Genomic DNA, 25606 nt, shown 5'->3' on the forward strand with positions numbered 1-25606 from the left:
AACCTTACTGTGTAAGGACATCCACTCAACTCATTCACGCTCATTCATTCACCCACTCCAACAAGTCTTCACGGAGCTTCTTCTGTGTATAAGGTGACGGGGCTGGGAGTTACAGAAAGGGGCAGGCAGAGCCTTGCGACAGCATGGCTTATCGTCTAGGGGGAGACAGGAAAACACAGCAAACGCCAGAGCACAAGAGAGGCAGTTGAAAGTGCCATAAGAAATGCTTCAAAAGCAATGTGGGAATTCAAGGGAGGCCAAGGTTGCATCAGGTGAGGGGAAAGCAGAGAGAATGCTTCACAGGGGTGGTAGTATTCCACATAGGCTTTCATGGATGGATTAGATTTGGTCAAAGAAGGGGGATGGGGGCGGCTGGGTGGTTCAGTCAGTTGAGCGTCCGACTCTTGATTTCAGCTCAAGTCATGATCCGAGGGTCATGGGATTGAGTCCCATGTTAGGCTCCATGCTGGGAGTCTACTTAAGATTCTCTCTCTCTCTCTCTCTCTCTCTCTCTCTCCACCCCCCTCTGCCCCTCCCCCACTCATGTGCATGCTCTCTCTCTCTCAAAAAAAAAAAAAAAAAGAGGGGAACAAGAAGAGACCTTCCTGGCAGGAAACCTTCCAGGCAGAGACAACTGCATGGGCAAGCACAATGAGGTGGGGAAACCACAGACAGGGTTAGGGAAGGGAGACTTACTCCATTTTCCTGAAGCAGAAAAGACACAAGAGGAAAAAATGACACAAAAGAGAAAACTGGTAAATTAAGTCAGAGTCAGATCATGAAGAATATGCAGCGAAACTGAGTAGCCACAGTCCTTGCTGTTTCTACGTACATACGATCCCAGAGGAGCTTAGAACCCATCGAGAAAGCCAAACGCTCCCCCATACCCCAAGGCCAGCAGCTCCCCCACTAGAATGTAGCCTTGGCGTCTGGCCCACCTAGCACAGCACCTGGGACACATTAAGCCCTCAATAAAAGTTTGTTGGATTGAACTGGGAGGACATAAGAGAAACATTTCCAGTGGTGGAAGTCAGGGGTGAAGAGAAGGTGCACAGCAATGCTGTCCTTTAAAATCCAACATTTAAGTATACAATATTGACCACAGCCTATATACCAGCAATCACTTTTCATCCTACAGCCAAAACTCCTATGACATCAGAAATAATGGCAGAGCAACCCCTGAATCTCAAGGCAATGTCCTGGGGGACCACAGCAGCATTCTGAGCATGCTCTCCTCAGAGGCAGTTGTTCAAGCAGGTATTAGTCTATTAAAATCGATGTCAGTTCCAAATACATTGCCATGCGACAAATGTTCGTTTTACTCCAGGAAAGCAGTGCTCACTTGGACCAGGCCTGGAAGGAAATGTCCCACAGCAAGAGGACGTTGCTCACACCATCCCAGAGATGGTGCCTGGTTCAGAACTGGAATTATGTATTCAAAACTTCTGGCACTGTGCCCGACAAATAGTAGGTACCCATTGAATGGTGCTTGATTTTTGATTATTGCCAGTTTCGGATCTCCATTTTTCATACTTTGGTGTCATATTTCCCCACTGTGTCTAAATTTGTATAAAATGGGATTTTCACTTATCTCTGTGTCTAAACTCTGTGTTCACAGAATCATGGAAACTGTGAGTTGGAAAGAAACTTAGAAGTCATATAATCCAACCTGGATATAATCCTAAGGATAAATTAACATCCTTTCCTAAAACATCTTCCTGGCACACATGTTCTCTCCGTGCACCAAAAAACAACCCTTATTTATACGGTCAGAAACAGGATTCTGGAGGAGTATGTGGACGCGCTTTAAAGAATGCCAAGTGAGATTCACAAATACATGACTTCTCCGTGGAAGGTAAAAGAAATCCGGTCATTTAGTAAAAGCCATTGCTGTTTTAAAATCTATTAAATACAGCGACTGATGCAGTAGAAGGGATTATAAATAAACAATAAATCATGCAATTATGACTGTTTGAATTTTGGCAAGATAATAAAAAGAGCAGGGGTATAATCAGGAAATAATAGAAAAGATCTGCAAGGCACCCCTGCAATTAGTGATAAACAGAACTTGGCTCAGAGTTGAAGCCCCAATATGGCTCTCATTAAAGAGCCTTGGGACCTATTCCTGGGGCAGACCTCGGCTAGCTTGGGGAGAAGTGAGGTAAGCAAAATGTCAGTGTGTGCGCACACACATGCGCACGCGCACACACACACACACACACACACACACACACACACACCCGTATTCAGATAATCTTTTACTATGGTATTATAACCACCTGGGCTGAAATGACTACCTTATGCCAACTGAAGACCAATCCATGGTCTTCCGAAACTCTAATTGAGATGTTTCCTGTTCTCAGCTTTTTGACTCTTTCCTTTGTAATACCATAAACACACACACACACACACACACACACACACACACACACACACACACATATACCCGCACATGCACGTGCGCGCGCACCCAGGCATTGTGCGAAGGGCGCCTTCAGTCATTTTTCCTTCCCCCTTTCCTTTCACCTTCTTTTATTAATGGTACCTCTTAAAGAGATAAATGCTCCCACACAAGTGATACCACTTAAACAGATAAATAGTCCACACTGGAGAGACACGGAGAGCATGTGAGCAAACCCTGTCTTATTAGACTGGAAACAGACACACTATATTAATGCAAAAAAATCAGCATATGGTTCTAATAGGCTTTCTTAAAATGATTTATCAGCTGTGATTAAGCCCTCAACCAGCATGTCTATCTTCATAAATAAAGCAAAAGTGCACCTTGCTCTCAAATGTATCTGCAGTATCTTATTACCCAGCCCTGTACAGTGCACTCCATTTACAACACGGCTCTGGGGAACCAAGAATTTGTGTGCAATCACAAAGTGTGTGCTCTAAAGAGACTGCCAAGATTTAGGGCTCTTATCTCAGAGATAGTCTTACTAAAAATCCATTACAATGAAGGTTTATCCCCTCTCCCCGTGCCACAGAGCTCGGCATCGCTGAAATATGAACAGGTAATTAAAAGGATATGCCTGATTTTACAGTGAGCCCGGTGACACGGAATCACCAAACAGCTGTTGGGAAAGGCATCTGGCACTCGGTGTAGGTCACCTCTGCCAAGGGCTTGTGGAAAATGGGGACCACTTTACAAATCCGACTCCGTCTCCTTCTACTCTTCCACGGGTAGGAAACGCAAATGCAAATATTAGTCAACTTGGTTCCCACCTCATTCTCCGACTGGCTAATCTGTCAAATGGTCTCAGCGGCAGACTTGAAAGAAAAAGCCTTCACAGACACCCCGAGCAGGGGATGAGGAAGTAAGTGCCGTGACTTCGAAACACAGGGGGAACTGGATAAAACCATGTGAGCGCAGTAAGTCATAAACGGATGTTTGAGCACTGCTCTGAGCCAACCGTTCTATACTCGCAGGGCATGCCTCTGTTGGAGTGGTATTTACTCTTTGATAAAACGCCAGTAAGTCCAGGAGGATGAGCTGAATAAATCCCACAAAGCACCCCAGCAAAGTGTTCTAGGGGCTAAGTCCCTTTCGAGCCACTCCTCGCATACACACAAAGCACCATTCGTGCCCTTCCTTCTCACAGCACCCCAGACGCGGACATCACAGACACATCTGCCCCCTGTCCTATCTGGGCTTCCCAGGTATTTCTCGACATGGCCGTTTGCAGGGTGACTGAAGCACAGACGTGAGACTCTCGATACTTTTTATAACGAACCACAGCCACGTGACTCAGGCAGGTTGGCTGTGGCATCGTGAGATTTTGTCAAATGGCAACAGAGTCCAGGGAGGGCAAAATCTAAAATCGCAGAAAAGAGAAGGATGCTTGGGCTATTCCATCGGTGTGGTAAGCTGACTGTTTTGGTTGTTGTTTTTTTTTGTTTTTTTTTTTTCTGTAAAATGCACCAGCCCGTTGTATTAAGAGTGCGGCCTTGGTAGCTCTAGTCTGTGCCTGTAGCACTCCATTAGAACAGCGCTAATGAGGTCAAAGCGGCTCCTCTCCCCCGCGATCAGACTGCACCCCTGGCCCTGGCCAGCTGTCTGGCAATATGTGCCTCTGGCTACCAGGGGGTCTGAGGGAGGGCACGTGCGTTTGGAGCCGTGCAAATCTATCACCACTAACGGTCAGTCGACTCGTAAGCTCACGCTTGGTGGGCAAATCGGTTGTGGCATCTTCACGAGGCAGGGCAGCAGGTAGCTATGCTCTTGACATTAAGTGTCTGTTAAAGCTGGTGTTGGACACTGGAGGCAATTCTAGGTAGTGGTCAGCACGATGAGGAATTATTCACAAAGCCTGGATTTCCCACTTTGCCTAAAACAGGTACTCAGGTAGGTGTGCATTATTGTGATACAAATGAAGGCAAAAAAAAAAAAAAAATCTAGCAGAGATCTAGGACAAAAACTATCCTCCCCACCCCACTGTGCGGGAAAAGAGATGCTCCTTCAGGCAGCAACGTCACCACTGCGGTATTATCTCTGTGAATACAGAGTTTGAGGTTGTGTCCCCAGGACCCTTCTTCGACCACTTAATTTCAGTCAACAGCAGAAAGAATGTTCAAGGTGAGAGGCTGCGGCGACGTGTGCATCTAACACCATCTACCTGAGAATGAGCTTTATTTTTTTTTATTCTCCAGCTCTCAATATATTCGAACTATGTATGTGTGTAATCCCCAGGTTGTCAAAAGGCCCGGTGTAGACAATAAAGTCGTGCGTTTAGAAAGTGACGGGGCGCCTGGGTGGCGCAGTCGGTTAAGCGTCCGACTTCAGCCAGGTCACGATCTCGCGGTCCGTGAGTTCGAGCCCCGCGTCAGGCTCTGGGCTGATGGCTCAGAGCCTGGAGCCTGTTTCCGATTCTGTGTCTCCCTCTCTCTCTGCCCCTCCCCCGTTCATGCTCTGTCTCTCTCTGTCCCAAGAATAGGTAAACGTTGGAAAAAAAAAAATTAAAAAAAAAAAACAAAGTGACAGAATGGGGTCGGGATTTCTTGCTCCCGTCCTGAATTCGTTACTTCTCCACAACCCGCGCCTGGGCTGTTACCAATAGCACCGGAAGTGTTGCAAGGCCATTTTCAGGTGGACCGGCAGCCCGGGGCGCCCACACTGCACATCACCTTTGGCACATCATCCCGCAAAGGGGCCGCCAGATTTCCGGAATGGCTTCTTCTGCCACTTGGGGACCAATCAGGTGGGGCTACAAGGGTGGGGCTCGCCTGTGCTCTCCATTCTAGAGCACTACAGATCCCAGGCTTCCCCTGGAAAGACCAGGAACGCCCGGGCCCACCGTGCCAACAAATCCAACAAAAGCCTCACGTTCATAAATCCTCCGGGAAAGTTCCTAAGCTCTGTGCATAACGAATCATGTGAGGAGAAGCCAAAAAGGGGACGGGTTCTTTGGGAATGACAGTGATTCACGAGGCCCAGTGCTGCATCATCTGCAGCCAATCAACCTGACATCCACACGGAACATGACTGCTTTTCTTCTTTGGGGACATGACTGCTCGCAGAGCCCAAGCAAGCCCCCACCCAGACATAAAGCCACAGAAAAGGGCGGTGCCTGGCACCGACTCAGGCTAAGGGTGCAGACAAGCACCGTGATCAACTTTCAAAGTTTCCATGTAGCAGATGGCGTGCCCTGCACATAACTCAGATCCCAGGGATGGCTGAGACTGCAGCCACCCTAAATGCAAAATGTGGGGTTCACCCCACTCCACAGAGGGAACTGGGGACCCCCCCCACGGTGCCAGACAATGAAGGGAGAGCTTGCAGGTGGGTCTCTCCCTTCTTCTAGCTCCAACACTGTGAAATGAAACAGCTCGCATTCGCCTTCAGGTCAAAGGTCAAAATACCATCCACCTACACAACAGTCTGGTTTCGCCAACGCTAGAACGTTTTGTTAGAAAGCACATGCTTAGAGGAGATGCGGAGGGTAAAATCTTTCGGCAACCCATCTCACTCTAGAGCCAGATGAGAGAATTTGGCCTCATCACACAGAAGAGTCACAGGTTCAAACGGGCTAAAAATAGCCTTTAATATCCCGGAAAGCAAAAAAACAAAGTGAAGTCCAGCAACGTTCTGGAAACCCTGCCGCTGATATCCCGTCATATTTGGGGTGTGAGGCTCGTTCCAGCCGAATATCAAGAAGCAGTTTGCGTGTGGCTACCCACGAGGATGGCCTGACTGCATCTCCCATCCAACCAGCCTGTGAACAACCCCCTCCCAGGTCACCACAACAGCTAGTTCCCCAAAGTGTAAGAACGTGGTACACATAATTCAAGGGGGGGAAAAAAACAACACTATTTCCTGGGCCCTTGGGCTTTGGCGATCTTTGGGTAAAAAACAAACAAAAAAAAAAAAACAAAAACAAAAACAAAAAAAACCAAGGAAAATGTCCGAGTAGTGTTCCGAGGCTAAAAACAGTAATTGCGCTGCAGGTTTGAGTCGATAAGCAACATGCTGGCAATATGGACAGGAGGAATGCTCGGAATCTCAGTTCCTGGCCTCAGCCTTATCAATATGGAAATAACTTAACAACACACAAATGCTGAAGCAGGGTTCCCGGAGTAAATCACTCCCATACCTGCTCTGGACCATACTTAATGTTCACCTGGATTTATGAGATGATGGGGGCAGAGACTCTTGCAACCATTATATTATTTTCCTATTCTCTTTTTACAATGTCAATTTTTTTTTTTTTCTCACATCTCTGCGAGGGGCCCAGGTAAGTGATTCTTCGCTACAGATGCACGAGGAGTCGAACATTTGGCCCAATTTTCCAAATGTGAGTGCTGTTTTCTGCCTAGAACGGAAGCTTCATCTTTAAGTCATTTCGTTTTTAATCCGGTCCTGAAAACAGATCTGTTTTCCTGCTTGCCTTTGGGAGCATTAATGCAGGGCCTCACAGAGGACAGCGTAAGCTTCCTCCGCAGATGCAAAGGCCTCCCATGCCCAGGTACACACCCGCCTCCCCGTGCCTGTCTGGCGGGTTTCGAGTCCTGAATTACTCACAGCTGGAAACTGACTCCTTCAGAGGAGAGCATCAATTCTCTGTTGTGATTCCATTTGGGCTAATAGCTTGAAATCCCAGCCTGGCTCGCCTGCCTGCCTCGGTACAGGTAAGAAACGATTCTTAACTAGCTGAGGACCCAACCCAACCTGGAATAGAAAAGTCACCCTGTTGAGAAAGTGTCCTCCTGGGAAAAGCCGTCCTTTTCGGCGCCCTTAAAGCGAAGCATCATAATTGTTTTAGTGAGGAGCTTCCAGACAAGTAATTCAATTGGGCTGATTTTCAGCTACAGTAAGGCCACCTGATGGGAAGGCAGGCCAAATGAGTGGTCTTCACAGCCCAAGTCTGGGTTGATGCTGGTGCCCAAGGAGCTCCAGGGATCCACTGTGTTTGGGGCTATTTTTGGAGTCCTTTCTTCAGTATACTTCCATGCCCGCCCATCCCTGCTCTGTTCCTTTTAGGTGCATTCCATGCATAGAATGTCATAGAATCAAGCCTATGCTCAACAGCTCCCAACATAACTCCTTTTAATACCTATGACATCCCACACCAACCCCTCTACCTTTTAACAATCACAGTGCCTGGAGGAACTTTGAACTTAACCACAAGTCAGAAGTAAAATACAATTTTTTTCTAAATGTTTGCAATTGTGTTTGTTTTTTTTTTAACTTGTAAACACTTCGGTTAGTTTCTTTATTGCTTAAAAAATGCATTCAATTTTGCAAGGCTTAACACGAGGTATTTCTTTCAAGTTAGGTTAGCGGTCAGAAACTTTCTTGGAATTCACAGCGATAACCCGGTAGGCAGTGATGACGGTCTAGACTTGAGGTGACAGAAACGAAAACTAAAGGGAAGAGAGGAGGTCTCTTTCCTAAGAAAGTTGCTGGGGCAAAGGAGACTTGGAAGGCAAAACGGACTCCTGCGGCGGGGGGATACATGCCTCTGACAAGGCCCTGAGTTTGCACGAGGAGGCTCTGAGTACACTTTGAGGGCAGTTGGGAGTAGCGGCGGGGTGTTCGATGGGAATGTGGGTAGCAGCTGCAGACTGGAGGCTAATATTCAAGTCTGAAGACTAGATGTAGAGTTGAAGGAATTGTCTGGTGGAGCTGATTGTTACGCTGTGAGAATTTATGAGTTTTCTGAAGAAGAGGTGTAAGCAGAAACCACCTGGGAGGGAATACAGCCAAAAGACAAGGAGGCAGAGACAAAGCAGAGAGAAGAGCCTTACCACCGGCCCTCCGTGGGGAAGGCCTATCAACGCTCTGTCTCTCTTGATAGTTCATTCCTCTGCATTTAAGTGGGGAACACAGGGGCGCCTGGGTGGCGCAGTCGGTTAGGCGTCCGACTTCAGCCAGGTCACGATCTCGCGGTCCGTGAGTTCGAGCCCCGCGTCGGGCTCTGGGCTGATGGCTCAGAGCCTGGAGCCTGTTTCCGATTCTGTGTCTCCCTCTCTCTCTGCCCCTCCCCCGTTCATGCTCTGTCTCTCTCTGTCCCAAAATTAAATAAACATTGAAAAAAAAATTAAAAAAAAAATAATAAAATAAATGGGGAACACAGTACCGGTATAATCACCTATAGTTATTCCCTGTGAACTAGAGGGACCAAAATCAAATTACTAACAACATGTTCAAAGTGGCCTACGTGGGCCTGAATACGCTTCGGGAGTACCTAAGTACTTTGATCATTGCTGTTCCCTGTCACAACGGAACAGGAAATACTGGTGCAAGAAAACACTAGTTTATTCTGTGATATTCCAACACAAAAAGCGGTTCTCAAAGTCAGTACCCGGTTCCCTCTTGCAATCTTCCGGTTACACCCTAAACAGGGTCTGAGCCTCCCATTCTCTCCCACTGCACAGCTTCAAGTGGAAACATAAGTGCCTCGTGCGAGGCCACCCGTCACAGCACGGGATGAATGCAAACTGTTTCTCATTCAGACTTTAGCCTCTGGAAGCCTGGCGATCAACTCTCCCCAAAGACATCAGGCTGAGACCTCCGTCTTGGTGGGACACGTGTCGTGGGCTGGCAAATATCAACAGGACCCAGGACCAAAAACTTACAGGCTTAATACTGAACTCAGAGAACAATCAAACCTGCCACTCATAGGCTGAGACATTTATCCGCAAGTCCCGCCCCCCAGCCACCACCCCCTTTTAATTCCGATTAGAACACTGGCTGAAGGCGGAGCCAGGAACTGCCAAATAATTTAGCATCAGAGATTAGATCCTCAGTTTCAAGAGATAAACATATTTTCTCCTCAGTGTGCAAGTTACGTTGTGAGGATTCATCCATTTTAGTCCAAATTATCCAAATATACAAAGTCTTCAAGGGAGGAGATGGCCAAATACCAAGCACGCCTGTCGGTCGGTATTCCCCCAAACCGTGGGCCTTCCCCCATCATCCATATCAAATATACTTGATATCAAGTTCTTGTTCTTTGCAAGGCAACAGACAATGCATTTTGCCACTTTGAGGATGCCCTGACTTTCTGCCAAAAACTTATTTATTTTTAAATTTGTTTTAATGTTTATTTATCTATGAGAGAGACAGAGTGCAAGCAGGGGAGGGGCAGGGAGAGAGAGGGAGACACAGAATCTAAAGCAGGCTCCAGGCTCTGAGGTCTCAGCACTGATGTGGGGCTCGAACTCACGAACCAGGAGATCATGGCCTGAGCTGGAGTCGGAAGCTTAACCAACTGAGCCACCCAGGCGCCCCTGCCAAAATTTTTTTTTAAATAAAAAATACTCTATTTTGAGTTTTTATTTCCCACCCCATTCTAAAATTGAGGCAGAGCCTCAGATCACATCTTGATTCGCTGACATATGGGGCAGTGGATGCCAACTCTTAATAATCTCTGGTAAAGACTATACGCATCAACCCTAAATCCCAGGAAGCTGAAACACATGAAATAGCTTCCGGTCTTTTCCACGGGTTTAGTCGCTCCCCTGAGTGGGATGCAAAGGCCAAGCCAACCTCTCTTCCAGTGTCAAAGTCCACTCAAGCTGAGGGCATAATGTAAACCAATAAGGAGAAAGCTGAAAGGCTTTACATTTGTAGCGTACTGACATGGGAGGACCGAAAGAATCCTTACAAGATAAAGGTTAGGTTTTCCAATCACTGGCATGGGGGAAGAAATAGGTTGTTATGTCTTAGAGCATTGCTAGTGGGGGTTTCCTTTCAGTCATGCTGATTCAAAACAAAACAAAACAAAACAAAACACGAGAAGATCAAAACCAGTTTCATGGTTTCATCTCCTAGGATTTAGCAAGCATGACGACATTTTCAAAACCAGAGTAAAACCAAGTTTAAGTTTCAGAATATTCTTTTTCTCCAGACATCTGCAAGGAGGGACCGTTTTACACAAATATCGTAGAAGCAACGTGTTAACAGAGCAGCTGCTGCAAGTTTGCTCAACTGGGTTTCTTTTCGTTTCCATTCGGCACCAATCCTACCTTCCCCAGAGGGCAGCAGTGCCAGCCAGGGGTTGACAGAGCAAGAGAGTGTGGACGAAGGCAGAGGGCCTCCTCTCTGCACCCTCTCTCCCCCAAGTAACTGGTGGTGTCGAGTAACATGATTTCCAGGTACAGAATTTAATCAGATTGAGCCGCCTACTTTTCCGAGCTGAGGCTGACCTGGCCGTGCCCTGTTCCGTGACTCCTGTTGAGCTGGGATCCAAGATCTTAAGATTGTAGCTTGTCCCTTGTTCCCATGTGTTAAACAGTCAATCCCCTCTGGGAATAGACTGCACTTTTCATCATTTGGGTAGGAATTCTAGAGCATGGAAATGCCCTAATTTGCTATTGCTGCATCAGCATGATGAGTCAAATTTAGGTCCTATGGGAGGAGAGCAACACTTAGCACTTACACACCGTGCTTTTCATCTCCAGGGTCCTTCACCACGTGGGGCTGTAATGTTATATTTCTCTCAGCAAGACAAAGGAGTTCATTTCTAGTCCTCTCAACTCCCCTTACACACACTCACACACACACACACACACACACACACACACACACACACACGCACTCCCAATTATTATCATACGATGAAGCTATATCCCGCTTCCTACGCATGCATTATTCCATCCGTCTTTTAAAAATCAAATTTAAAATTAGGTCAACTCACCTTCCTCTTTATTTTTCTCTTTTTAAAAATCTTTTTTGTTTTTGTTTCTGTTTTTTTCGCCTCTGACACGGAAAATGAAATCAGCATGCTAACTGCCAACTGTTACTAGAGTCTATTCAGTATTACCGGTAGGGTTCTGTACTTGACTTGATTCTTCACGCCTCAGGGTCGTCTGTGTCAGCCCTGGCCACTGAGGAGAGTTGAATACTCTTTCCTGGAGGTTCGGGAGGAGTCCGCCAAGTTCCATGCTGAGACCTTCTCCACTTCATCGCCATGGATTCCTGGCTCAGGCGATTCCATCAAGTCTCATGTATTTAAACCCCATCTACAGGCCAGTGACTCCCAAATTCATATCTCAAGACGAATTGCCTCTTTCTGAATTACAGACCACTATACCCACGTGCCGGTTCCATATCTCCACTGAAGTCAAAAAAAAAAAAAAAAAAACAGGCTCCACGGTCTTCCCCTCAAACTGGCTCTTCCCACAGGCAACTCCCCATACTTCAGTTGCTTAGGCCAAAAACCTGGTTCACCTTTGATTCCATCCTTGCTATTACTCCCCAGATCATCAGCAAATCCTGTTGACTGTATCTTCAAAATAGACCCATAATGGAACCACTTCCTCCGTCTCCACCTTGGACCAATCCAACATCACCTTTAATCTAGAGTCTTCCTTTAGTCTCCTTAACTGCTCTCTCCCAGCTCTTGTCCTGCAACAGTTTACTTTCAACTCAGCAGCTGAAGTGAACTTTCTAATATATAAGTCAGATCCTATCACTCCTCTGCTTGAAACTCTTTACGGTTCCCCATCTCACCGGGAGAAAAATCTGGAGGCCGCAGACCTTCTGGAATCTGCCCTCCTGGTGCCCACTCTTTAGCTTATTATATACTCTCCTCTTTGCGATTCCTCCAACCCACAGAGCGTCCTCCAGCCTTAGAGCTTTGACTCATTGCTCTCTCCACTTGGAATATTCTTCTCCTCAATACACACCTGCTCTGAAGCAAAGCTCCACTCTCCTCCTTCGGGTCTCTGCTGCATGGGTCCACTTACCGGCAACCCGGTGACCACCCCTGACACTCATTCTGCCCCTTTCCTGCTATAACACTTATCACCTTTTGACACGTTATATGCTCTACTGTTTTTACTTATTGTCTGTCTTACCCATGAGAAGCAAGCTGCCTGAAGGCAGGGTTTTGTTTTTAATTAGCTTTAGTCCCTGGGTAATATTCATCAAGGCTCAGACAGTGCCTGGCACGTGATGAGCACTCAAAAAGATTTACTGAATGAATACATGATGAGCACAAGTTTCTCAACTGTTTCGGGACATAGACGACCCTGACTTCTAAGCCACAGGCAAACTGAGATTTGTGACACCTGCTAGTGATGGATGCTTTTTCAAGGGAAAAACATCTCTTATTAAAGAGTTTTGAAACCGTGAGCTTATACTTATGTGGAAGATTGGGTAACTGTGGAATGTGTTGCTTTCTACATGTGATACAGATACAGATATTAGGGCTTTTTCCATTGTCATGACCTGCCTCTAGCCTGTCCTCATTCTATACATACGTTGATACGCTTTTGGAGAAGGCTGTCAGGATTAGAGATAGTCCCTAGAATAGGATTTTGCCCAATGGATGGCCAAATGGGCTAATAAGCAAGGATCAATTCTCTATTTGCTCTTGAACAGAATGTTCTAGATAAAACTGCAGCTAGAAAGTCAGAGGTGGAGGGAAGGACCAGCCTAAATCTTCCGATATTTTTGTATAAAGTACTTATACCCAGAGGAAAAGAAACCAGAAGAAGGTTGGAGATGTACAATTAAAAAGAAATAATTATCTGAATGTGAAGCAGAAGGAAGGAAGTAGAAGATAGCATTGCATACAAAATATAATATATAACAATAAGGTTTGCTTTGAATAAAGAGCTTGTATTCCTCCTTTTCAAGCAAGGGATGAAGAAATGAAGCAGGGGCTGTGGGTGGCAGTGTGCCAGAGATGTTGGTAGTTAGAGAAGTGGGGTCAAAGGTGGCACAAACCTATGCTGCTAGATTGGAGACAATCCCCTACCTTTCGTTTATCCACCTGAGGCTTCCAAAGAAATGCCACGCAGAAGCCACCAACCCAGCCCACTTGGCTGCTGGATAAGTCATTGTGCATTAGGTCTCGAGAAGCCAAGGCCACCCAAGGCTGGATTTGGCCCCTCTGATTTGAAAGAGGCAAGGGGAGAGGACAGCTCAACAGCCTGAATGCTGTCCAGCTTTCCTGGTGTACAAGTAAAGTTGGGGTTTGAGATGCCCACCCCAAAACCATGAGGGAAACTGACTACCCTCAGCCAAACGCCCATCACAAAACCAGCACATGGCTAAAAGCAACATTCAAAAGACACTTTTTAAAAATGTTTTAAGGATGTGTTTAAAATATGTACTTCTACAACTACAATAGTCTTCTTTTTCTCAACTTTGCTTGCCAAATTACTTGAATTTTTTAAAGTTTAATTATTTATACTCGTTCTCAACCCACAAGGACTCAAAAGCAATTCGCCAAAAAAAAAAAAATGTATAGCATAGAAATGTTTTTTAAATTAAAAATCAGGACCAGAGGAAATATAAACTAGAACTGAAAGTCTAGTCTGGGGAGAAGTAAAATATGTTCATCATAGTGTTCTAAAAAGTTCTCAAAGTTAAGCAGTAAACTTGGCTTTCTGTTAACCGAGCAGTCAAAGCGAAAAGAGAAACAGAACCAGTTACAGGATTCTCATGTCCATGAGGACAAAATATTTCAGTTCCTTTGGGGGAAGCAAAGTATTTCCTGGAATTCAGACCTGCAAGAATTTCCTCCCATGGGGCTTCATATAGAAGATCCTGAGTACTACGCAAAGGAGAACATCTAAAACCACACCCCTACCATGGGCTTCCTAATGCTGTCCTCGGTAAATGTCTATAAGAAAATCAAGGGCACATACTTTGGTTAAAAGCATTCTACCGGAAATGAAAATAATACGAACCAAAATGAACCAGTACACATCTTTCTTATAGTTCAGTTTTAATCTAAGAAGCCAACATTGACTCTCTTGAGGAAAGAATGAATTTATTAATCCCTTGGTCTTTCACACATGCCCTGTCTACCAGGAGAGCTAAATTTATTATTCAACCAGAGGAAATTTACTAGACTTTTGGGTTCTTCTTTGCCCTTGTTATTTTCATTTTTAAAAAATACGTTTCTAGTGCAGTGAATTATAGAACATATGCCTTCTATTTTTCTTGACTTGAATTTTTAAGTGCTCAGAACAGCGCCTGGCTAACAAGTGCTAAGTAAGTATTTGTTTAAAAGGGGCGGGGGAGCCTTTCATGTCACTTGGAGGGTGAGGGAAGTGGCTGTATCAGGTACGCATGACAAAGTAACCATATACAAATAAAATGAGTTGATTGAGATTTCATACCTCTCTTGTCTCCTTCACCAATTATCATGATGTTGCCTAAAGCGGTACAGACTCAGTGCAAGCCCTTGACTCTCTGGATGTAAGAATGTGACATGAAAAGTCTGGTCGAGGGATTATTATAATTTCACATACAGGAGGATTCGAAGGTTTTGAAATATCAGAGCCTTTTAAAATGTCTCCTCCGGATGGAACAGCTGGAACTTCAGAATCCGTGACAACTTAGCCAGCCCTTCCTTTCAACCAACTTCCACATTTTAAGTCTCTGTTCATGGAACGTGTCTAATTTGTTGTTTAGTACATCGTGGGCATTCAATAATGCTCTATCGTAACGATGGGAAAAATGCTAATTATCACATTTACTTGTGACCCCGTTTCCTTTCCTTTATTGTGATTTTAAGATACAAGCACAACATTACAATAAACTGAATATATTGTGGGGGCGTTCATAAAGTCGATTTTCTACATTATTAAGAACAAATAATCCACACATACATTGAAATCATTTGTCTCAACACTAACAGCTGTTCAATAATACGACTGGAAAGTAACTGTGATGCTGGTGGAGTTCTACTGGGAAGATTTTACCCCAGGTTGTCAAAATCAAATGAAACCCCCCTCTCCTCCTGCTATGATTATTTGCCTATTGTCTCTTTGACTTTCGTCTTCTGCATGCAACGCCCATGTAAGACTTGCTACTAAATATTTAGCAAACTAAATCAACTAGTTTTGAAGAGAAGAAGTCTGAGTTTGCCCAACTCAACGTTCAAGAATCAGGTACATTTTTTTTTTTTGCTTGAATTTCACATTTCATGTCTGTTTTCCCCTTGAGGGATTCTACCACAATCAGGGCTTCATCCTTTTTTTAAAAAAACATGAGACAAATACTTGCAAATGCATAAAATGCTGTTGTAGGGCCACATCAGCACAATCTGCGGTGCCACCTAAGTTTCCACACAGAAGATTCTAATGGGGGTGAGAGGAGGCACCTGTCGAGGTGTCCATTCAAGCAAACCTACCCGCTTGCTGCTCTCCTCCTCCTGAGCCTTCCTGAACTCATGCTCAAGGGAGCAGTCCAGCTCATTGAAGAGCCCCACCTCCTCACAGTTCTTCAGGAATCTCGTTGGGGTCGGAGTCTGATCTGAAAACAGAGACCGAGGGGTCATACATGGGATCTTTTCCTCAAAAGCCAGTAGCAAGCATGAGCTAAAAGTCACTAATCCCCATCCCTTGCCTTAATTAAAATGCCAATTAGTCATCCATAATCTTCCACCCTTTTGAATAAAATGACAATATGGAAGAAAATAAAACCACAAATCTCACAGAAGGAATACAACGTGTAGCAGGCTGCGTATGTGAGGGTTTTCCAAACTTCCTCCAGACAACCTCCAGAGATCCCACTGTCAACTTTCTGGGGTCCCTATCACTTGAAAAAACATTGCAAAGTGCGGAATGACCTTTTTTGAACTGGAAAAAAAAAGATTTAGCTAAAATCAGGCCAAAAAAAATCTTCTGAGACAAAGATAAGCTTGATTTTAGGGGGAAAACAGATTTTGTAAAAGTGTGTATCAAACAAAAAGAAACAAACAAGCATATTAATTCTTTTTCTTTTTTTTAAAGTTTATTTATTTATTTTGAGAGAGGGAGAACAAACAGGAGGGGCAGAGAGAGAGGGAGAAAGAAAACCCCAAGCAGGTTCTGCACTGTCAGCGCAGAGAGCCCAATGCAGGGCTTGAACCCACCAACCGTGAGATCATGACCTGAGTCAAAAATCAAGAGACGGGCACTCAACTGACTGAGCCACCCGGGCGCCCCAATTCCTTTTTCTTAATGGAAAAGGAAAATATAGCAATTCTGTCTCTCATTTTTGAGAGTCATAGAGGATGATGAAAGGTTCCAAGTCAAACACATTCAGCTTTCATCCATTAAAAATATAATTATTAATTTCATTTTCCTTTGCTATAGCCAAAAGAATGTTCTGAGAAAACTCTTTAAAAGGAATTTCTTTCATATTCTTGACTGTCTAGAGAGAATATAACTTAGAAAACTGGAGGGTCTGAAGCCACTATTTGTGGCTCCACATTTACGCAACGTTTGCAGTTTACAAAATGTTTTCACACATGTTCTATATCATCTAGATCTCACAAGATCCTATAAGGTCAATAAAGGTAGAATTATACCTTTGTAATCACTAAGGACGGTCATCTTCCTTGGTAAAGGTGTACTGGAGTTGACATGAAGAAAATTGTAAACTGTCCCTCTGTTCTAAACAGAAGATGGCCATGCAAAATGGCCATGCTAATTATTTTGTAAATGAGGAAAACTGAAGTCCTGAGTGATGAAGAGTCTTGTTTAAGGTCTCCCAGGTGGATGTGATGGATGACACCAGGACTATAACCAAGGCCCTGGCGCTATCTCCAATATGTACATATATTATTCCCACCTGAGCCTACAATACACACTGCTAGGTTACTTACGGCACTTGTCCAACTTGACCTATCCTCAGTCCCCAAATCTCCTTCTGCACGGTTCTCTAACACATCACTACCACTCAACCCAAGAGTGCCCACAAGTGGACACGAATTTGCCATTTCTGCCCGCTCTTTACACTTTCCTGGATGATAAGAAACTAGAATCACGTTTACTTTTCTAAGTCACACACAGAGCAATTAATCCCAGTAAATCATCCGTTGAGACTCAAGGAAATAGCTTAATATTCATGAAGATGAAAGTAGTTTGAGATCCCCATATATTCAGCCCTTCCAAGGCAAGATCTCCTGATTCCTTATGGCAAGGGGCTTTTTCACCTGTTAAGCACCCAACTGGTTGACGTGGATTTCAATGCAGCAAAAATCCCCTTCTGCATCCTTTCCCATTCTTAGCCCAGCCTCCAAGATCCTGAGCTCTCTTTGCAGTACACAGAGAGCCTACCACAATTGGACACTACAGGTAAAAGCCAGAAAAAAGTTGGGTTTGATTGAAAATGGTTTTATTAGCACACTAATCTACTAAGAGTCACATATACACATTTATGTCCCAATATACATCTAACATGTATATGTATATACACATATGTAAATGGTGTGATAAAATAGCATAAAAAAGATAAAATTAGTATTTATGAAGCATTTTGCAGTTTACAAACATTTTCACCCACATTGTCTAGAATTTAGAGCTCACAAGATCCTATGAGGTAAGTAGGTGCCTATTATTTTAGAAATGGAGAGATACGTACCTTACACAAGGTCACAATTTGTAACCATTTTATCAGTCCTCTTTTACTTTCAGACATAATCCCTTCTCAACCTAAATCCTGTGCTTTGCCGGGACTCTCCTCTGGGTCTGAAGAACTCTGTTACATGTGTAAAAGACAATGTTGGCAACCCAGAAATCCAGATTTGAAAACTGTATGATTTAGGAGAAATTCCCTACATTCTCTGGACCTCATATTCCTTATCTTTCAAGTAAAGTTCTAAAGTCACATGGTTCTATGAGTCCTAAAATCACCACCGTACTGGGTTCCCTTCAAAAGTCACTGTCAGCAGGTCAAAGGAACATAACCATTTAAAGGACAGTTTAATGGAAGCATCAGGAACAGCTGGCTAGACACCAGAAGTTAGGCCAGAGGTAAAGGCTAGAGAAATAAAGAAGGTTCCTGAACAGAAGGTACAAATAGACAAGACCTGACAGTGAAAATAAAGGGTGTGTGTGCGTGTGTGTGTGTGTGTGTACATATTCTTCCATTTATTGAGTGCTTATTCCACGTCAGGCATAGTGTTAAGTGCTTTGTATGACACATCATCTCATTAATTTTCACACCAACCGTGTTCAGTAGAAATCATCTTCCTCCTTTTACTTGTAAGGAAACTGAAACTCACCCCAGGCCCGTTTAGAAATTGAGTCACATAATTGTATTGGTAACTGACAATCCTAACCATCCTTGGTTCTTTTAAAATATCTTGGAATCGGGGTGCCTGGGTGGCTCAATAGGTTAAGCGTCCGACTTTGGCTTAGGTCATGATCTCGCCGTCCGTGAGTTCGAGCCCTGCATCGGTCTCTGTGCTGGCAGCTCGGAGCCTGGAGCCTGTTTCGGATTCTGTGTTTCCCTCTCTCTCTGACCCTCCCCCGTTCATGCTCTGTCTCTCCCTCTCTCAAAAATAAATAAATGTTAAAAAAAAATTTAATATCTTGGGATCATTCATATCCCTCATGTAATAGAACCATATTGTAATCCTACAGACTCTCTACTATCTTTCAGGTCATTTTGTGACAAAAAAGCCTTCGAAAACAACACACAACAGAACTGAAATACTAGACCACTTGTCATCAGTAGGAATTTAGTTTGCCAGGTTTTTTTTTTTATTTAAAATTTTTTTTTCAACGTTTATTTATTTTTGGGACAGAGAGAGACAGAGCATGAACAGGGGAGGGGCAGAGACAGAGAGGGAGACACAGAATCGGAAACAGGCTCCAGGCTCTGAGCCATCAGCCCAGAGCCCGACGCGGGGCTCGAACTCACGGACCGCAAGATGGTGACCGGGCTGAAGTCGGACGCTTAACCGACTGCGCCACCCAGGAGCCCCGTAGTTTGCCAGGTTTTAATTTTTCTTCTGCTCCTCTAGATTTCTCTGTTGGAGATTTACAAGCTGAGAGCCATGATTCCAGGTAGAGGGAACAGTAATCCTAGAAGGATCCATATGAGTCCTGAACCCTAAGATGAGTTCATGAGATGGGCCATGAAATCAAATTCACACTGGCATTTGGAGGCCAAACCTCAAGCAAGCTTGAGAAATGTGTTCTGTCTTCTCTCAGCAAAATTATTCCCAGATTCCAGTGCCCGCACACGCACACACATACATCAGGAAAGGAGGTGGAAGGAACACGACACAGGGATAGTGAAGGCAATGGCCGCCATCACGAGCCTCTCGGCAGCAACAAGGAAACAAAAGGTCTGAAGCAAGGGGAGCTTTGAACCCTAAAGGGAGTTGGTTCCCTCCTACCCCTAGAGCAGAAGACCCAGATGGAGGCCATAGAGTTGTTACTGAATGTGACTTTCTTTGCTGTATGATATAATAAGGGAAAAGCAAAACAGATATCTGTACCCACATTTGGAAGAGATAAGGCACACTGTTCCTAATTTTTAATTCATTTTCTTCTTGTGAATGAGCTATTCTTTCCAGTTACAACAGGAACCAGAAAATGGAGCTTAACTTTTATTTTAACATTTATTAGAATTAATACAGGGTCTCTAGCGGTCTTTGATCCCACATGGTACCAGTTCCAAGTAAGCCAGGAAATGTGCAAATCTTCAAAAAGAGGACAGCTAAATCTATCAGCAGCTTAAATAAAAGAGTCAGAGTTTCTCAGCCACATGAATGCCTTGTCAAATAACTATTCCGGCTGAAATTAGATCCAAAGTAGGTGAGCAGTATCCATGGCCGTAAATTAAAATTCTTATAAGCCACACCTTATTTAGAACCAAGAGCATGCATCAGCTATGGTAGCAGCAGTTCATGAATAACGGTGGCTGATGCCCCATTGGTGGGTAATGTCTAAGGTGTGTTCAGTCATAACAGGCCACACTCCAAGGACTTACAGGAACTGGTTCCGGTGGGAACTCAGAGCTGAGATGACCACTGCAGGCCTTCTGCTCACCTTTCTTTTAGTGTTTCCACTTCAGTGAGGATCATCTGACTGAGAGAAAGAAACGACTCCAAATGTCAAACGAACCTAAAAGATTTTTTTTAATGTTTATTCATTTGTTTAATAGAGAGAGACAGAGCATGAGTGGGGGATGGGCAGAGAGAGAGAGAGACACAGAATCCGAAGCAGGCTCCGGGCTCCGAACTGTCAGCACAGAGCCCGACGTGGGGCTCGAACTCACGAACCGTGAGATCATGACCTGAGCTGAAGTCGGACGCTTAACCGACTGAGCCACTCAGGCACCCCATCAAACTAACCTAAAAGGTAGTAACTTTTTATGTTTTCACTCTTATGTGGATCCTGAGAAACTTAACAGAAACCCATGGAGGAGGGGAAGGAAAAAAAAAAAAGAGGTTAGAGTGGGAGAGAGCCAAAGCATAAGAGACTCTTAAAAACTGAGAACAAACTGAGGGTTGATGGGGGGTGGGAGGGAGGGGAGGGTGGGTGATGGGTATTGAGGAGGGCACCTTTTGGGATGAGCACTGGGTGTTGTATGGAAACCAATTTGACAATAAATTTCATATATTGAAAAAAAAAAAGGTAGTAACTTTTGAGTTTGGGCTTTCCTTGAGTTGAAAGTAGTTTGTCGTTCTTACCTTTGCAAATCTGAATTGGCACTGCATAAGCACCTACACATTGCTTTCTCGCAGGGAGTTCGCAAAGAGCACACCAGCTTCTCAGAAGACCCAGACAGCCGGGACCAGGGAAAGTAAGGTATGTTACCCAATTCTACCTGCCTTACATGTCCTTGGGATTTCTTTACCATCCAGACAAGAAAAATTGGCACCAAAAGGTATAAAAAAAAAAATCCTTTGTAAAGTCTGTCATATTTCAGTTTCAGGTTCCCTTCTTGGAACGGTTAGTCTGTTCCTTGAAAAAGGAGCACCTTTTCATAGAATCGCTGCCTCTGGAAACAGCTAGGTAGAGGATTCTTGCCATACAGAGACCCTTCTTGTATACCTGAAAGAGTGCCATAGTGCTTGACATATGATTTAGAAATTCACCCCTCCATTATACGGTAGGAAATTCTGTACCCCAGTACATCAGGGAAGGACGACAAGTACATGGCTACAACTATTAGGGGAAAAAAACTCACTAAGTTTTCCAATCAGTCCATAGTCTGCCTAGCATCAAATGCTTCAGCCCCAGCAAGTATGATTACTCCAAAGTCTAAATGACAAGCACAAAGCTAAAGCCTGAAACCCGATTCTTCTTTTCAAAAGTGTTTAGTCTGCTCTACATTTAATAATAGGCTGCTACCTCATTGGGTTTCAGAGCTGCATTTGAGTTGTACGTTTGTCTATGTTTCATTTTCCTCAATGATAAAAAGGCAAGGAGACAAGTGATAAAAAAAAAAAAAACAGTAAAAGCAGAGTTCCCATAACATATCAGAGAAGAAGAATGCAAACTTCCTAAGCAAAATTGTCTTACCCACTGGTCTAATAGTCTCAACTATGGTCTCACTAAAGGGCTATGTGAAGTAATTTTACATCATTTCGTATTAAATTGATGGTGGCTAGGAACACTATAAAAGCCCCACTAATTCAAACCACTTATAAGAAAGATCAGTTTGAATTAGTGACCATTCTAATTATAGGGTATTTTTTAAAAGGTAATGCATTTTTACTATTTGCATGACTCAGATTCAACCAACAAAACGTAGCTGAATGGAACTACTGCAGAATGCTGCTCAAATCAATAGAGAAAAGGATTGGAATTAGCATATCTATTTTAGTAAGAGTTGGGGTTCTCAGAAAAGGCATTTTTCTTAGTTTTGATATTCTTTTTATAGTTATATTTATCCCGTGAATTTTTCAGCAAGTGCTTTCTTGAAAATTTCTTACTTCATCCCTATCCCTGAGTTTTCATAATGTCTTAATTAAGAGGGTTTACATTAAATGAATTTTTTTCTCAAAAATTTTTAAATGTTTATTTATTTTTGACACAGAGAGAGAGACAGAGCATGAGCGGGAGAGGGGCAGAGAGAGAGGGAGTCACAGAATCCAAAGCAGGCTCCAGGCTCTGAGCTGTCGGCACAGAGCCCGAGGCGGACCTCGAACTCACAGACCGCGAGATCATGACCTGAGCTGAAGTCGGATGCTCAACCAAGTGAGCCACCCAGGCGCCCCTAAATGAATTTTAAAATAACACAATCCTTTATAAAAGCAATAGTCAGTAACAACTCACAGAATTCCACGGAATTTTAGACAGGCTCCTTTATACAATAAATGTGCCTTTTATTGAGTGTGAATATACAATAGGAGCAATAGGGTCCTCTCTGCAACACTGATGTTACTCTTTCCCTGCATCTGTCCCAAGAGGCAGTGCTTCCATGGGACAAACCAAGGCAACTCTGGTTTTTAAACAACAGCGGTGGGATGTTTAAGCGTTGGCCATGGTGTGGGTGATACCCACACCAGAGGTCAGCGAGAGATGAGACACAGGCAGACTCCTGGATCGAATGCTGCAATCCATTTACTGTCTAGGTGGAGAGCTGGTGGACTAGAGGCCCTTGGGAGGGCCTTGAATCAACTAGAAAATGCTCTGACAAGGGCATCTCATATGACATAGGGCTCCAGAAGACAGATTCAGATTTAATTTTTTTTTTCAATGTTTATTTATTTTTGGGACAGAGAGAGACAGAGCATGAACAGGGGAGGGGCAGAGAGAGAGGGAGACACAGAATCGGAAACAGGCTCCAGGCTCTGAGCCATCAGCCCAGAGCCTGATGCGGGGCTCGAACTCACGGACCGCGAGATCGTGACCTGGCTGAAGTCGGACGCTTAACCGACTGCGCCACCCAGGCGCCCCCAGATTCAGATTTAAATTAATCAAGTATATAATCCAGACCTACTCACAGTCAGCCATAGCCTAGCCAAAGTGTTCACAGCAATCAAGCCACAATGTTATTTATTTTTATTTTATTTTATTTATTTTTTATTTGTTTATTTTATTTTTTATTTTATTATTTTATTTATAGCATCCAAATTATATATATAAATATTTATAAGCTTATATATAATATCTTTATTATTGTATTATTTATTTTAATATTTATTGATTTATTGATTTTTCGAGCGAGAGAGAGTGAAGCAGAGAGAAGGACACAGGGAAAGAGAGAATCTTAAGCAGGCTCCATGCTCAGCACAGAGGCTGATGAGGGGCTCGATCCCACAACCCTGGGACCATGACCTGAGCCCAAATCAAGAGTCGGATGCTTAACCGACTGAGCCGCCCAGGCAGCTCAAGCCATAGTTTTAATTCATGTGAGAGGAGCTGAGCTGGTGAAGAGGGTTATGAACACCAGGAGATCATGTCTCCGCAGGCCAGGTGAACTGAGGGATCCAAGGTGACCCTCTGATCAAGCCCTGCCCTGAATCATGGAAGCTAAAGCTTCAGATTTCCACTCAGTCACCAGCTGCTAGAGTTCTCCTACACTCTTTGTCAAAGATGTTAGTTTCCAGATGGAATAGACTGGAAGCCAGTTTTTCATATATAAAGAGTACTGCAGATCAAGGCCTCCGAGGTAACCAGGTGAATCATTCAAAATTCAATTTTGCTTGACCAGCTGGAAACATGAATGACAGGCTGACAACTCCTACTCATGTCCATTGCCACTTGTCATAATGGAGGGGAAAATCTGATTTAAAACGCACTCTTTGTTCCTGTAAATGCTAGTGTGTTAACATAATCTCTTTCTAAAAACTTTTGACTGTTTTCTCCATATGATGAAGAAGTAAGCCAATAATGTAACACCAAACCATGTTCTTAGTGCATGTAGCTCAGCAAATCTAGATGTACAATGAGAAAATTATAGACAGGAACTTTGGACAAACTGCTTACCCTCCTGATCTTATTTCTTTGTGTGAAAAAAGTGGCCAGGATTAAATAACATAATGTACATAAAGCAGGAGGCACAATTATAGGTATAAGACAAGGCAATAAATGGTAGCTATTGTTATTATCATGCTGCCCTCCAATGCAAAGCCATTTCCGCCACCCTCTGTTCCATAGAGATCTGATGAATTTCAGTAGTGGGAAGTCACTATGTACCTTCATCATCAATGGAAGAGGAGGTAAGTACGGTCCGTGTGTGTGTGTGTGTGTGTGTGTGTGTGTGTGTGCATGCGCATGCGCACCCACGTGAGAGAGAGAGAGAGAGAGAGAGAGAGAGATTTACTTATTCAGTCTTTTTTTTTTAAGACCCTAGTTCATTCCAAAAAGAATTTGCAATGAGATGGTCACCTTTCCTCTGACTTTCCCTTTAAAATGCCCATGGATTATTATGTAGGTTTGTAGCAAACGGCCATGAGCAATGGATTTGGGTTCTGAGATCATCCAGTTAATCATGATCAATCTCATGTTCTACTTCACTGAATTTCTTGTTTCTTGCTTTCTCCATGGTGAGAATTAGGTGTAGAGCCTGGAATTAGAGATAGTCCCTCATGCTAGACTTAATCCAGGGACCCAATGGGGTTCTGAGGGACTCTACTGTCATTTACAGTAGATCTCTGCATTGAATGGGAATAAGGAAGGCGGAATGAGGAAGCCAGTCTCTCTCACCTCTCTTCCGTGTGTTTCGGCTGCACCATATCTGGTGTTGTGGGGTCACCACTTTCAGCCCCACATATTCAGAAGACAAAGAGAAAGGACACTGGAGCCCACAGTGCTGAGCATCAGGTCTTAGTTGAAATGCCACTAATGTGGAGGGGCCTTTCCTGACCTCCTTTAGCAGCCGGTTAGACACTTACTTCACGTTGTCATGGTTCATCTTCACACTTGTCACTAACTCATTATTTATTAATCTGGGGGGAGGGGTGTCGTCAATTACCTCTCTTCCTCCCCACCCCCAGCAGAGTATAGTAAGTTCCACGGAAGTGGGGCCTCATCTGTCGTGTTCAGTGCCGCATCCCCAGCACCTAGCACAATAGGATCTTTGCAGACACTCAGTGTTTGTTGAATGAATGAATAAGTGACGGTGGAGAGACAACTTTAGCCCCTCTTTCCACACCTCAGCAGATGCCTGTTCCAATTTCCTTCCAAGTACACACACCAGTTGCCTCCAGCATTAATTGGGCTATGATGTCTTGCATGGAGGCGTTTAAAGGTGTGGTTTTGCGTATCTCTTTCTCAGATGAGGTGTTGATTGGGTTTTACCTTTTGAGTAAAGGTCTGCAACACTCTTAAATTTCATGAAGCAAACTCTATCTTTTCAGGAAGCAAAATCTGTCATCTTCTAGGTCAGTATTTCCACCATACTCTCCCAATATGCGCGCACACACACACGCATGCACACACTTCTCATGTGGAATATTATTTGCTT

The 25606-nt window shown here is 44.0% G+C and overlaps 1 protein-coding gene across 6 annotated transcripts in view; it reads right to left on the reverse strand.

The window, feature by feature from the left end:
* Positions 1–25606, reverse strand: part of CREB5 (cAMP responsive element binding protein 5) — a 400548-nt gene that overhangs the window by 293772 nt on the left and 81170 nt on the right. For 5 of the 6 annotated variants that reach the window (XM_040472368.1, XM_040472370.1, XM_040472369.1 and 2 more), the window contains one exon: positions 15600–15721. The exons of the other annotated variant lie outside the window; for it this stretch is intronic. In XM_040472368.1, the coding sequence (XP_040328302.1) occupies positions 15600–15721 (122 nt within the window). The remainder of the gene's footprint in view (positions 1–15599; positions 15722–25606) is intronic. 6 annotated transcript variants of the gene reach the window in all.

Source organism: Herpailurus yagouaroundi, unplaced genomic scaffold, assembly GCF_014898765.1.
Source record: "Herpailurus yagouaroundi ecotype Mexico unplaced genomic scaffold, PumYag 100, whole genome shotgun sequence".
Lineage (NCBI taxonomy): Eukaryota > Metazoa > Chordata > Mammalia > Carnivora > Felidae > Herpailurus > Herpailurus yagouaroundi.